At 51.8% G+C, this 13,388-nt stretch overlaps 1 protein-coding gene across 1 annotated transcript in view; it reads left to right on the forward strand.

Moving 5' to 3' along the window:
• The first annotated feature begins 407 nt into the window (after positions 1 to 407).
• Positions 408 to 13,388, forward strand: part of PLEKHA4 (pleckstrin homology domain containing A4) — a 19,091-nt gene continuing 6,110 nt past the window's right edge. The window contains 16 exon segments of the mRNA XM_039868526.1: positions 408 to 998; positions 1,403 to 1,544; positions 2,630 to 2,737; positions 4,077 to 4,149; positions 4,255 to 4,355; positions 4,506 to 4,615; positions 5,237 to 5,452; positions 5,802 to 6,054; positions 6,683 to 6,757; positions 7,462 to 7,509; positions 7,650 to 7,730; positions 7,885 to 8,034; positions 8,886 to 8,984; positions 10,875 to 11,015; positions 11,955 to 12,054; positions 12,124 to 12,200. Coding sequence (XP_039724460.1) covers positions 1,461 to 1,544; positions 2,630 to 2,737; positions 4,077 to 4,149; positions 4,255 to 4,355; positions 4,506 to 4,615; positions 5,237 to 5,452; positions 5,802 to 6,054; positions 6,683 to 6,757; positions 7,462 to 7,509; positions 7,650 to 7,730; positions 7,885 to 8,034; positions 8,886 to 8,984; positions 10,875 to 11,015; positions 11,955 to 12,054; positions 12,124 to 12,200 — 1,716 coding nt within the window. The 5' untranslated portion in view covers positions 408 to 998; positions 1,403 to 1,460.

Raw genomic sequence — 13,388 nt, forward strand, 5'->3', positions numbered from 1 at the left:
TAGCCAGAATCCAGGAATCCAGGGCCACTCCCTCTTCCCTGGAGGACCCAGACCCATCCGCTCAGAGCCACACTTCTAGACCCCTGGCTGCATTCCCTCAGGAGTTCTGGGTCCTCCCGTCACAATTTCCCGGGTACCCAGGGGTCTGAAACCCCACCCCTTCCAAGATCCAAGCTACTTCCACTCAGGGCGCCAATGACCCAGGCTGCTGACCCCACCAGCCCACGGGGGCCCTGGACCCGGACGGGAGGCCCAGCTCCCACTCTTCAGACATTTAGGAGTATCAGCTCTTTAGGCCCCGGCCCAGCAGGGACCCGGGCGTGGGGGGGCGCAGCCCCTCCCCTCGGCTGTGGGGGCAGCTGAGCCAAGGGTCAGGCCGTGGTGGGGAGGGCAGGAGGGGCGGGGTCAGCCGGGATTGGGAGGGGAGCCGGCGTGGGCGGCTGGCAGAGGGAATCAGGAAAGACCAGCAGAGGGAAAGAGAAACTGGGAGAGGGAGGAAGATAGAAAGTGAGGAGAATTAGGGAAAGAGGAAATAGCAGATGTGGAGGGCCACAGAGAAAGAGAGGAAGAGGACGAGACCGTGAGGGAGACAGACAGATACAGGCAAGACAGAGAGGGAGCCGGGGAGAGAATGAGATAGAGACTCAGGGAAGGGACTGAATCTAAGAGAAAACGATTTGGACAGAAACAGAAGGATTGGGAGAGAAAGTGATATGGGTGTGTGTAAGTGTGTGTGTGTGTGTGTGAGAGAGAGAGAGACTGAAAGACACAGAGATTAGAGAGAGACAGAAGGTGAGTCTGGTGACAGAGACAGTCGAAAAGAAAGGGAGAGAACGAGAGGAAGACAGACCACAAGAGAAGAGAGACAAAGACAGAAAGAGTGAGCGGATAAGTGAGACTGAGGCCGAAGGAGGCAGCACCTGAGGAGGAGGAGGGGGGCTGTGGCCGGGAGCCCCAGCACCGCCCTCTTGCCCCCTGTCCTTGGGACCTCAGATCTGGTGAGTTCCCTGGCTGGGCTGGGAGGGGCTGCCTAGGTGTGCATTCCTGGTGTTCCCAGGGCTTTGCAGGCATGGTTTGGGGGTGTGTATGGGAGGGCGGGAGACAGGTAGCTGGTGGCAGCTGGAAAAAGGCAGGGAATGGGGGTTTTCTAAGCACAGAGAGGGGCAAATTCCTGGTCGGAGCACAGGGGGCAAGAATAAAGGAGCCCCTATTCTCTGTCTTGGGCTGCAGACAGCTGCCCCCCTCCTCCCCGCAGCTGCCAGGGCCGCCCACCTCTCTTGGCATCGCTGTTGGTATGCCGTCCCGGGCCAGTGCCTCCCCAGCCCCCCAGTCCCCAAACAACAGGCTCTTTCTCCTCGGCCTCCTCTGACCTGGGAGTCCCTGACCCCGTCTCTGTCCCCAGCGGGTCAGCTGCAGAGACACGCACACACGGGCCCTTTCTTTCTCTTCCCGAGCCCTGGATGGAGGAGGGCAGGCCTCGGAGCAGCCTCAGCCTGGCCAGCAGCGCCTCTACAGTCTCCTCTCTTGGCAACCTGAGCACCAAGGTCAGAGCTTCTCGGTGGGGCTGGGGAGGAGGGCAGGGCTCTGGGCGGCCCCATCCTACTGTTTCCTAGCTTTGGGTTCGCCCCGCCCCCCCTTGCCCCCGGGGACTCCGGTTGTTAAGAACAACGGGGTCCGCCAGACCTAGCTAGGTCCCAAGTTGCCCACTAGCTGCAGTTAGGAATTCCGAGGCACTTATAGCTGTCCCCACCCCTCGGACTTTCCTGATTCTCAGCCAGAGTAACAACCCCACTTGACTCTGGTTGCTAAGGCCACTCCCCCCAGGAACTCAGAAGCAGTGGGTACTCTTGATTAGGATGGAGATCTCCCCGTCCGGTCTCTAGCCATCCAATCTACCCGGTTCTGAAATGCAGCAAAGAAAGACCTTTCTCTGACAATGAGGCCCCACGAGGCCCGAGATACTTGCATTCCAGATCGTCACCCCGGCACTGAGTTCAGTGACGACACTCATTTCCTTGTCCTCGTGCCATTCCCCTCAGTCATTTCCAGTTTCCCAAGTTCAGTCAGAATCCATAGATTCCAACCTGACCTTGGTCACACCATCCCCAAGGGCATCCTGTGGGAACGTGGCTGTGGATGCCTGCGACACCTGTGTATACAGGAGAGGGAACTCCGTCTCTTGGGATGGAGGGATTTGGAGCCCCCCTCTACTCAAGACATGGTTGCGGAGGGATGTCACTTTCTGGCACCAAAGCATCCTTTGATTCTGGCTGACCCATCGCCAGAGACTCTGCATGGAGGTCTTTCCTGATTATTTCCACTTTAGATCCCAAAGGTCACATTACATTCGTGGCTCTGGTGGCCAAGGGCATCCTCTCCTTGTCAATGGACCCTTGATTCCCAAACTCCTCCCCTATCGGCCAGGAGCCTCTTCCTTGCCTCCAAACACTCCCTCCGAGCATAAAAAGTGTCCCTCGGTTCTGTATGTGCACGCCCAATACTGATCTCAAAGCTTAGCTCCTTCTTTGCCCTGGTTTCTACGGGCAGTCCAGTGATGGGGTCTCCTGCGTCCCACTGCCCCATCCAAGTCATCTGGAAGCCCTGTTCACTTCTGTCCTTCCCTCCTCAGAAGCCCGCCCGGGCAGTAAGCAAGGTGCACGCCTTTGGGAAGAGGGGCAATGCGCTCAGAAGGGACCCCAACCTTCCAGTTCACATCCGAGGCTGGCTGTATAAGCAGGTGGGCTGACGGGAGAAGGGGAAGGACACTGAGCGATGCTGGAGGCTTGTCCCTGGCTGTCCGCTGTTTCTCTCCTTCTGAGTCTCCAAAATTTCCTTTTTTGCTCTCGCTGCATCTCTCCTTATTCCTTCATTGTTTCATTTACTCAGTCGCTCATTCCCCTTCTTGAACATGGACTTACCATGTGCCACGCCCTGGGACACGTGCCAATACCACTAATAATAATCATCGCTGCTATGTATCGATAGTCCGTTCAAGATGAGGGTGGAGTGGGGGTGAATAACAAACTAATGTATAAATAAATTGGATAAATGAAATAATATAATGGATATATAATATAAAAACGAAATACATGAAATAAAAGATTTCGGATGGTAGGAAGTGTGAAATGAAGGGCTGTGAAGAAGTAAGACTGGAGGGGGGAAGGTGCTCAAAAGTGGCTGTGGGGGAGAGCTGCCCTTGACCGGTGGTCAGGAAAGGCTTCTCTGAGCAGATAACATCTGAGCCGAGAACTAAATGACAAGAAGAAGCCCATGATGCTGAAATCTGGGGGCAGCGGGCCTCCGAAGGCTCTGCAGCAGGCCATAGCTTGGTCTTTGGAGCAAACAAGGGGAGAGATGGAAGAAAGTGTGACCCCAGACGAGCAGCGCCAGCATCCCCTGAGAACTCGCTAGGCAGGCAAACTGTCAGGCCCCAGCCCAGCCCTACTGACTTCAGAACTCTGGGGAGGGGACCCAGGAACCTGGTTTTAACAAGCCCTCCTGGTGAGTCTTGTGCACGCCTGGTGCCCTGGGGTAAGGAATTTGCAACTTATTCTAAGTGTGAAGATAAGCTCTGTTTTGAGCAGGGGACTCACACGATCTGATTTATCATTTAAAAAGATCCTGCTGCTTGGGGACTGTAGTTCTGGCAGAGGCGATGGGAGAGATGCATGCAAGATTCGGGTTATGGCTCAGTGCCACGATCCTGGCCTCTCTGTGTCTCAGGCTCCAGAACTATGGGACCAAGTCGTCGTGTATACAGCCGGTGCCCAGTCTCTTATTCGCAACTTCCCGTACCTTCTCAATCCGCAGTGGACAGATGAGGGGCCTAGTGGAGGGAGAAATGACTTGTTTAGGGGCAGTTTGAAAGCGGTGAAGCACTGTGTCCGGAATCTATGTCCTCTCAAGCACGACACACTGGCTTCCAGCTCTCCAGCTGAATCCGTGGCATCAGACGTGTCTCTGTTCCTCCCCTCTCGCTGGGTCTCTGTCCCCAAACTCCAGAGCATCACGTTTTCCATCTCCTTTTCCTCCTTCTCCTCGACTCAGGCCTCTCCTCCCACTCTCTCTCCCCCCAGGACAGTGCCGGGCTCCGGCTCTGGAAACGCCGCTGGTTCGTCCTCTCCGGCCATTGCCTCTTCTATTACAAGGGTCAGTGCCCCAGCTGGCGTGAGGCGGGCTGCCCCCTACCCTTTTTTCTAGCCTCTCGGCCTTTAGATCCCCGTGTGATCCCTGACCCCAGCCCCTCTTTTGCAGACAGCCGCGAGGAGAGCGTCCTGGGTAGCGTTCTGCTCCCCAGCTATAGTATCAGGCCAGATGGGCCAGGGGTCCCCCGAGGGCGGCGCTTCACCTTCACTGTGAGTCCGTCCATCCCCTGTGGGTACCGGGAGATGGGGACAGGCATTGGAGCATCCATTATTGGAGATAAAATATATTGGCCAGGTTCGACAGCATCTTCCTTTTTGGAAGGCAGGGGTGTCCGGGTCCCCAGCTCTGTCTCCCCGTAGGCGGAGCACCCAGGCATGAGGACCTATGTTCTGGCTGCCGACACGCTAGAGGACCTGCGGGGCTGGCTGCGTGCGTTGGGCCGGGCCTCCCGCGCAGAGGGGGATGACTGGTGAGTTACAGGTCATGCCCTTGACCCTGTACTTCCAACCTGGGTCAGTCTCATCTTCCCCTAGTACCTCTCCTTGAGGCCTTGCCCCTCAACGTCCAATCACTAGTCTTCTAGCAAAGGAGACTCCGCCCCCCCGACCACCATTGGAAGAACTTCAGCTCTTCCAATCAGCAAAAAGCCTTTACCTCTAAGCCCCGCCCATCACTTTGTCCCGCCCCTCCATCAATATTCCACACTCTCTGATTGGCTCCCTCTGAAGTCTACACCCTCCCCTCCAAGTTGCCACCTAAACAATGTTGAATAAATTTAAAAACAAAACAAAACAAAACAAAAAAAAACTTCAGTTTGTTTCTGTCCCTGCTTGCTCCAGTTTTTAGGCTGGAGATTCATAGTCTGGGGCTTTGGGTTCAGTGATCTGGACAGACCTTGTGGCCCGGCACAAGTCACTTCCACACTCTAGCCTTAGTTTCCCCACTTGCAAAATGGGGACAGTGACTTATAATGCACCATCTCTCCTTTTGTTCTGTATAGGTCCCTTTGCCCTGATCTGTGAAATCAGAATAAGGGCTGTTACGAGGTTCAAAGAAGTGATGTTTTTTTTTTTCTATGCCCACTCGATAGTGGGCGTCCCAGGTCACCTGTACGTCCCCAGCCTGGAGAGGGTCCTGGCGGCCCCGGTGGTCCTCCGGAGGCAAGCAAAGGGGAAGAGGGGTGCACCTTAGAATCACCGGAAGTGGCTCACCTTTCCAGAGGTCATGGCCGACCTGGGCTGCACCCTCCCAGCCCCATGGCCGACCTCCAGTCTGGATCCCGGATTCAGAGGACCAGGAGTCCGGAGTGAGTTGGACCAGGGAATCTGGGATGAGAAAGTTCTCTTGAGCTTTAGGGGAAAGGCTGTGTTCGGGACAAGGCCCAAGGGAAGGGCTAGGACGGGGACTGATTAGGGGGCGTGGTTTAGTGTTTTCTTGCTAGAGTGTGACTTGCTGGGTTTCTTGTGGGGGTCAGAGCCTGTCAGGAGATGCCACAAAGTGAGAGGTTATTCAAGGTCTGGCCAAGAGGAGCGCTCTGCTCTTAGAGGAACAGTGAAACACACTGGGAGACCCGTCCTTGAGGCCGACTCGGTGGGTAGTGGGTGAGGAGGCTCTAGTTGACCAAGTTCCCTGATTCTCTCCCCCCCCGCCCACAGCCTGTTCACACCCCTCTCTCACCCTCCCTCCTGAGCCTCCCCGCCCCGCTCTGCTCTGCACGCAGACCCTCCCTCCTCAGGCATTCCCTGCCAGACCTCATACTCCTTGAGTCGCATCGATGTGCGCCTCCCCTGATTGTGTCCCCAGCCAGGCCTCCCGCCCCCCACTCCCCGCCGAGGACTCTCTTCCGAGGCTGTGGCAGGAAGGCCCCCCAGAAGTCCCCAGAACTGGAATCAGGAGGCCAGAACACAGGTGAGGAGAGATGGGGAGGGGGAACACATCTCCCTTATGGCCGTGGGGCGACCTTTTGGGCTGGTCTCTAGGTCATTGCCCCTGAGCATCATGGGGATTGTAGTTCAGCATAATCATAGCTGGGTTCAGATGTAAAAGGGAGAGTAGACTTTATCTCCCATCAATCCACAGGGCTGTCTTTTCAGGCTGGTCTCAGGCCATTACTCTTTAAGCATTATGGGGATTGTAGTCCAGAATACTCTCCAAGACAATGTTGGGAAAGAAAGTGTGAGTTGCCTTTGCCTTGTGTCTCCAGTTTATCCTTTCAAGTTGGTAACCTGCTATTTTCTCTGAACATCATGGAATTGTAGCCTAGAATATCCACAGCTAACCACAAATGTGAGAGTAAGGACAGATTGAAACTTCGATCTGCCTCTGGGGCTGTTTTGCCAGGCTTGTCTATTTGTTACGATCCTCTGGGTCCCCATGGTGGCACCCAGCTGGAGAGCAGGTAGTCGAGGAAGTTGTGGGGGCCCAGTTCTGAACCTCGAAGAGTCTCTTAGGGCATTTCTTCTGGATACATGCACTTTAGTATTTGTCAGTAAGACATGCCAATTTCCAAACATCTCTATTTCAATATTCCTCCTAGGCCCCTTCTGGCTCCTCAACGTATCTCCAGCTCCCCCCAAGACCTCCTGGGACCCGGGCTTCCATGGTTTTATTGGTAAGTGTCCAGGGGTACCTGCAGTCTGCCAAGGTCCCCTCCCTTGCTTTCTTTGCTATGGTGAATGTCATCTCCTGGACCAGGGAACACTGGATGTTCCAAAGTCTTTGGGTCAGTGCGTTTATTAGCTTCCTAGGGCTGCCTCAAACCGGGTAGCATATATATGGAATATCTCTCCATTCATTCATATAATCTTCTAGATCTTTTGAGTTTTAACATTTTTCCGTAGAGATCTTGTGTGTTCTTAGTTAAGGTAACTCCTAAATTCCTGATAGTTTTTATAGCTGTTTGAATAGCGACTTCTTTAAAAATTATGTTTTCTAGTTATCGATGTGAACGTTTGTAGTAGCTTCATCTTGCACTCGGCATCCTTGCTGAATTTTCTGTTTCCTTTTTCTTATGCCATTGGTCAGGACCTCGGATACTGTGATGTAGAGTACCAGTGGTAGTGACCATATTTGTTTATTCTCAGTCATAGAGGATACGTTTCTATTTTCTCCATTATAACATTTGCTATAGTTATTTGGCGACACAAGCCATTATCTTCCTAAAGCCAAGAACCAGACAATTGGTCTGCTGAGGTTTGTAAAGCTTGGAGCGAAGCTCACGGGCGGTGGGTCTGTCAACAGAAACAGGGCTTGGCTCAGCACTGACATAAGAACCTGTCTGTCCATGTGACTCCTGGCTTTTCTCCTTCCCCTCAGCCAGGTCCCCCGCTGGACTCAACCTTCCACCAAAGCTTGGAGACAGATGTAAGTTCTCCCTGATCCAATCCCTGCTGAGTTCTCAGAGTTGGAAAGAGAATATTCTAGATAATGGGGAGAGGGGAATAGAAAAGCAAGGGGAAGAGCCAGATCTGGCCCACAAATAGCTCCCGTTCTCCTTTATCCAGACTCTGTTGACCAAGTTGTGCGGGCAGGACAGGCTCCTGAAGAGGCTGCAGGAGGAGATAGACCAGAGGCAGGAGGAGAAGGTATAGGGCTCCGGGACCGGAAAGGGACACCTAATCTCTCTGCCTGCGGTTAGTCCTTCCGCATCCTCAGCACACCGGATGTGGGAGGACATCTTTTCTCTCTCCCTGGGGCTGGGCGTGGCTTTGGAAGATGAACCTTTTCCGCTCTGCGCAGGAGCAGCTAGAAGCAGCCCTGGAGTTGACCAGGCAGCAGCTGGGCCAAGCGACACGGGAGGCCACGGCTCCTCCGAGGGCCTGGGGACGCCAGCGCCTTTTACAGGACCGACTGGTCAGTGTGAGGGCCACTCTTTGTCACCTGACCCAGGTGAGCGTCAGGAAAGGGGCGTGCTCTCCCAGGAGGCCCCAGGACTCTATAGTTTGTTAGTGAAGGGGACCTGACCCCCAGAATTCATGGGAAGGAGATTCTTAAGAACGGCCTCCGCCCCAAATTTTAAACCATTGGTCTTGACTGTCCTAGAGGGTGAACGGCTCAGAAGAGGCAGAACTTAATTTAGCAGTTTAAGAGGGTGATTTTGATACGGGATTCCTGGTTTCGAGTCTCAGCTCCCACGCATATTAGCTGTGTGACCTTAGAAAAGTTATTTAACCCCTCTGGGCCTTAGATGCACCTTATGTCAATGCAAGATGGTAAACAGAATTTACTTCGTAGAGTCCTTGTGAACATTTCATAAATGTACGTCAATGAACGAATGAATGAATAACTGTTTAGGATCTGGACATGCTGAACAATATTTAAGTGTTAGCTGTAGATATTATTATCTGTGAAATGGAGACTTTAGTAGTCCCTACGTCCCAAGAATTCAATGAGTGCCGAGAACAGTGCCTAACACGTGTTAAGTACGTAATAATGTTAGCAGCTATCGGTGTTATTATTGGTATCGGCAAGGAGGTTCCTGCTGCCCAGGATGCGTGGAGTTGTGGTCTTAAGAATTCATTAGACGTGCCCTGGGCAGTGCAAAGGCAATCCGGAGGTTTTAGAGAAAGCCGTTATTTCCCTACGCTTGCAGCTCATAGAAACAGCAGGTTCCGTACGGACTCTGGGGTTCCTGGTAGTCAGAGCGAAGAGGCCTGTGGGAGTTGTAGTCCAAGGACGGAGTGGGGACAGATCTGGTGGGTGGGCATGCTAACCCCGTGTCTCCCTTTCCCGGACCTGAGGAGCGAGAGCGGGTTTGGGGCACGTACAGCGGCCTGGAGCAGGAGCTGGGCACCTTGAGAGAGACCCTTGAGTACCTGCTGCACCTTGGGTCCCCCCAGGTACATCTTCGCCCCAAACCCAGAAGCCCCACCCTTGACTCCAAGTTCACCCGGAAACCCTTTTGGTATTTAAGCTCCTCCCACAGAAACAAAGCCCCTCCCGCTTTATCATAAGCTCCTCCCCCATCCTTTTCTTTCATTTTAAACCTCTTATTGTAGTTAACACCAAGCCTTTCACTTTAAGACCTACCTTTAGATTCTCCTCTCTGGTTTTAAATCTCTCCTCTTATTTCGAAGCCTTCCTCTCTGTCAGAACTCCACTCCTCAGCCCTGTCCCCATCCAGGAAGCTCACCTCTTACCTTCTGCACTCTGACTTTTGCTGTTAAATTTATCCTCTGGAGTTTCCAATTCTAAATCTGGTGTCTTAGTTCAAGCCCCACTACTGCGGTGTGAGCCCCCTTGCATAGCCTCGGACCCCCTTCCTCATTCTAAGCCTAGCCATCACGTTTCTAAATCAATGGTTAGTTGAAAACAATTTCTAGGATTAAACATACACTCACAGATTTAAGCCCTGCTTTCTTTGTGCTAAACCCTCCCACTTCTTTCTGACATCCACTCCTCAACTCTAATTCCCCATCCATGGGTGTTAAATATCACAGCCCTAGCAATACATGAAGAGAATATTACATCACGACCAAATCGGGTTTATTATAGGAATGCAAGGTTAGTTTAACACTTGAAAAATCAGTCCATGTATTTGACCACATTTAACAAAATAAAAGAGAAAAACCACATGATCATCTTAATAAATGCAGGGAGAAAAATGACTAAATTCAACATCTATCTATGATAAATGTTCTCAGCGAAGTAGGCATAGAAGGGAACTTCTTTAATCCGATAAAGGCATTTAAAAAAAATCTACAGCAAACATTGTAGTGGTCAGTGAAATATTGAATACTTTCCCCTGATATCAGGGACAAGACAAGGATGTCTGCTATTACCAGTTCAAGTCAACATTCTACCAGAGGTCCCAGGCAGTACAAGTAAGTCTGAGAAATAAATAAAAGGTGTAAGGACCAGAAAGGAAGAAGTAAAGCTGTTTTTATTTATAGATGACATGATATGTAAAATATCCAAAATAATCTTCAGATAAACTATTAGAATAAGCAAATTCAGCAAGGTCACTGAATGAAAGGTTAATACTTAAAAATCAATTGTCCTCCTATATGCGAGTACCTAGCAATTAGAAAAGAAATATTGTAAACAGTGGTGTTTGTAATTAACGCAAGCGAATTAAATGTCTAGGAAGAACTCACACGAGAGATATGCAAGGCACCTGCTCTGAAAGCCACAAAACATCATTAAGAGAAGGTAAACACCCATATGAATGGGGATATATACCATGTTCATGGATAGGAAAGATACACTAATATGTAGTCTCCCCCTAATTGATGACTTCCCTCGTGGGGATCTGCAATCCCAATAAATATCCTGCAGGTTTTTATGTGGAGATTGACAATGGTATCTGCAAGTGCAAAAGGCCAAGAGTAGCCTGGACATCCTCCAAGAACAATGCTAGATGCCAAGCCTGATTGTACAGCGACAGTGTATAAGACAGCGTAGTATTGACACAGGTTTAGACACATGGACTGAAGGAATAGAACAGGGTATTCAGAAACAGACTCGTATTTTTATACAGTCATCTATCATGACAGGAGTAATTGCAGAGCAGTACAGGAAAGATGGCGTTTGTGATAAATAGTGATAGGTCGATGGGATGTCCAGATGGAAATGGATATTCACAAATACAGCCTCCATATGCACGCATAGTGCATTTGTGACTCCATAACTGTAGCCCACCTGATTTCGGACCCTGTCTGTGGCCTATGAGCTTTAATCCTCCCTACATTTTCCCACCTTTGAGTAACAAATTTCTTTCTTTTTCCCAGGACAGAGCGTCTGCTCAGCAGCAGCTGTGGATGATGGAAGACACGTTGGCAGGTCTGGGGGCGCCCCAGAAACCACCCCCCCACACTGAGCCTGACTCCCCATGCCCCACACTCCAAGGCGAGGAGTCCTCAGAGAGGGAGGTGAGACACACGCCTCTCTCCCCATCCCCCAGTTTCCTGTCCCATCTGCCCCTGGCCCAACTCATTATGCACTCACGTCTTTCCCTCTCCCGTGACCAGCTAACCAACTTCAGGCAAGTATCTTATGCTCTGGAAGCCTTCGTTTCCTTGTTCGTTATAAGCGGTCATCGTTTAGTGCTGTGCTAGAGCCAGCTCCCATCACTTCCCGAGGGCCAGCTACCTGCATCTCTTCCCAGGTCCACATTGACCACAGTGGGGGTGTTTACACCACGGTAATTGGCAAATGCTACAAACCAGGGCTCTTTTCTCCCAGAGGTATTGGTTCAACATTTACCAGACACTTCTGGTCATAACCCCCACCTTGCAGGGCTCTGTAAGAAGGAGAAAGGCTGACTAGGAAGCGCCCGGTGCTCAAGAAGCACGAGCCACTATTGTCATATCTGGGCCGGAGCCACTGCTTGCTGTGACCTGCAGATCATGTATGCAGGAGACCTGGGTTCTGATCCCAGCTCTGCTCTCTTTATGACATCAGTCGTTGGCCTGATTCTCTGAGCCTCAGTTTCCCCATATGTAAAACAGTGATAATAATAGGTGTCTTGTAGATTTGGGGGAAATTTAATGAGAAAATGCACTGTGTCAAATGCATAGTCACTACAAAAATCTCATATTTGCAATGCCTTTCCATGTGCCAGGCGCTGTTCAAAGGGCCTTACATGTATGGAGTCAGTGCTCATATTAGAAGTTGAAATATGGCCCAGAGAGGTAAAGTGTCTTGCCCAAGGTCACACAGCTGAGAAACAGCAGGGCCGAGATTGGAAACCAGGTCCTCTGACTCCTGGTTTTCAGTCTTAATCCTCGGCATGCTGCGTCTCATCATGCTTGAAAGTGGTATTGATGACAATAATGATCGTCATGAGTCCCCTTCTCCAACCCCTCCAGAGCCTGCCTGAGTCCTTGGAACTGAGCTCAGCCCGGTGCCCCGAGGCTGACTGGGGGCGGCCCCCCGCGGGCGGCAGAGACCTCCCCAGCCCTCGCTCAGGTGAGCCTCTTGGGCGGGGCAGGGCTCACTTGGCATTCCAGGTCCTCACCAGGTCCCATTCTGTCCCAGGTCTTGGATCTCCGAGGGTCTCCCGGGCCTCCAGCCCTGAGGGTCGCCTCCCCAGGTCCCCGCAGCCAGGAACCAAGGTAAGGCAGTCTGTCGACCCCTTCCGTTCCATCTTGGAAACCTTGGATCTGACCACCCCTACCCACCCCCACCACCCCTCATGGGGGAACAGCTGAGAGAGGGGAGTTGTAAGGCCACACCCCAGACTGGAGAGAATGTGGTTTGCTAAGAGCGTTGGGATCGAGTATTGTCTCTGTCACTCCTAGGCTGTGTGACTTTGAGTCAGTGACTAAAGCTCTCTTTGCCTCTATTTTTTATCTGCAAAATGGAGCTAATAGCAGTGCCTACCACCTAGAGCTGACGTGAGGATTCAAATTAGGTTGGAAGTAGTGTCTGGATAGAGTAAGTACTGCATTCATTCATTCATTCATTCATTCATCAATTCATTCATTCAACAAAAACTGATTAAATATCGTCTTTACCGTCCAAGAAGGTAGCCAGTAGCCACGCACAGCTATTTAAATTTAAGTGACTTAAAATGACATAAAATAAAAAAAATTTCACTCACTCCCTACTTTTCGAGTGCTCGGGAGCCACGTCACACAGCCACCCTGTTGGGCTGTATCTGCATAGCACATTTCCATCATCACAGGAAGTTCTGAGGCACAGAGCTGTGTGGACGCTGAGGTCACAAATGTGAACAAGATGAGGAAAAAAAAATGCTTGCCTCATGAATGTGGCATTCTAGTGGATGTCAGGGGCAGATAATGAGCAATCGCTTTACGTTATTTTATACATTCCAAGTGCGAAATAAAAATAGGACGGAGAGCGAGGAGGAGGGGCACGCTGGGGAAGGAGCGCGATTGTAAATGGCTGGTCTGGGGAGGCCTCCTGGGGAGCGAGCCTGGGGGACATCTGGTGGAAGAGCATTCATTACAGGCAAAGGGAGCAGCCTCTGAGGCAGGAGTGGGCCTGGCATGTTGGCGGGGCAGCGAGAAAGCCAGTGGGAGTAAGCGAGCGATGGAGAGAGAGGTGGCTATGAGGACAGATGGATAATGGGGACAGATGATGCTGGGCCTTGTGGTCCACGGGGAGGACTTTGCTCTGGCTGTAATGGAGCCGGGAGCCAGAAGAGTTCAGAGCAGAGAAACCCCAAGTGGGAACGGGCGCCGTCTGGTGGTCTTGTGGGGAATAGCCTGCGGGGCCAGGGCTGAGGCAAGGAGCCAGGGGACCGGGAGGGTGGGAGGAAGGCGGCGGGGTGGGGAGGG

This window comes from Pteropus medius, unplaced genomic scaffold (genome assembly GCF_902729225.1).
Source record: "Pteropus medius unplaced genomic scaffold, Ma_sr-lr_union100, whole genome shotgun sequence".
NCBI lineage: Eukaryota > Metazoa > Chordata > Mammalia > Chiroptera > Pteropodidae > Pteropus > Pteropus medius.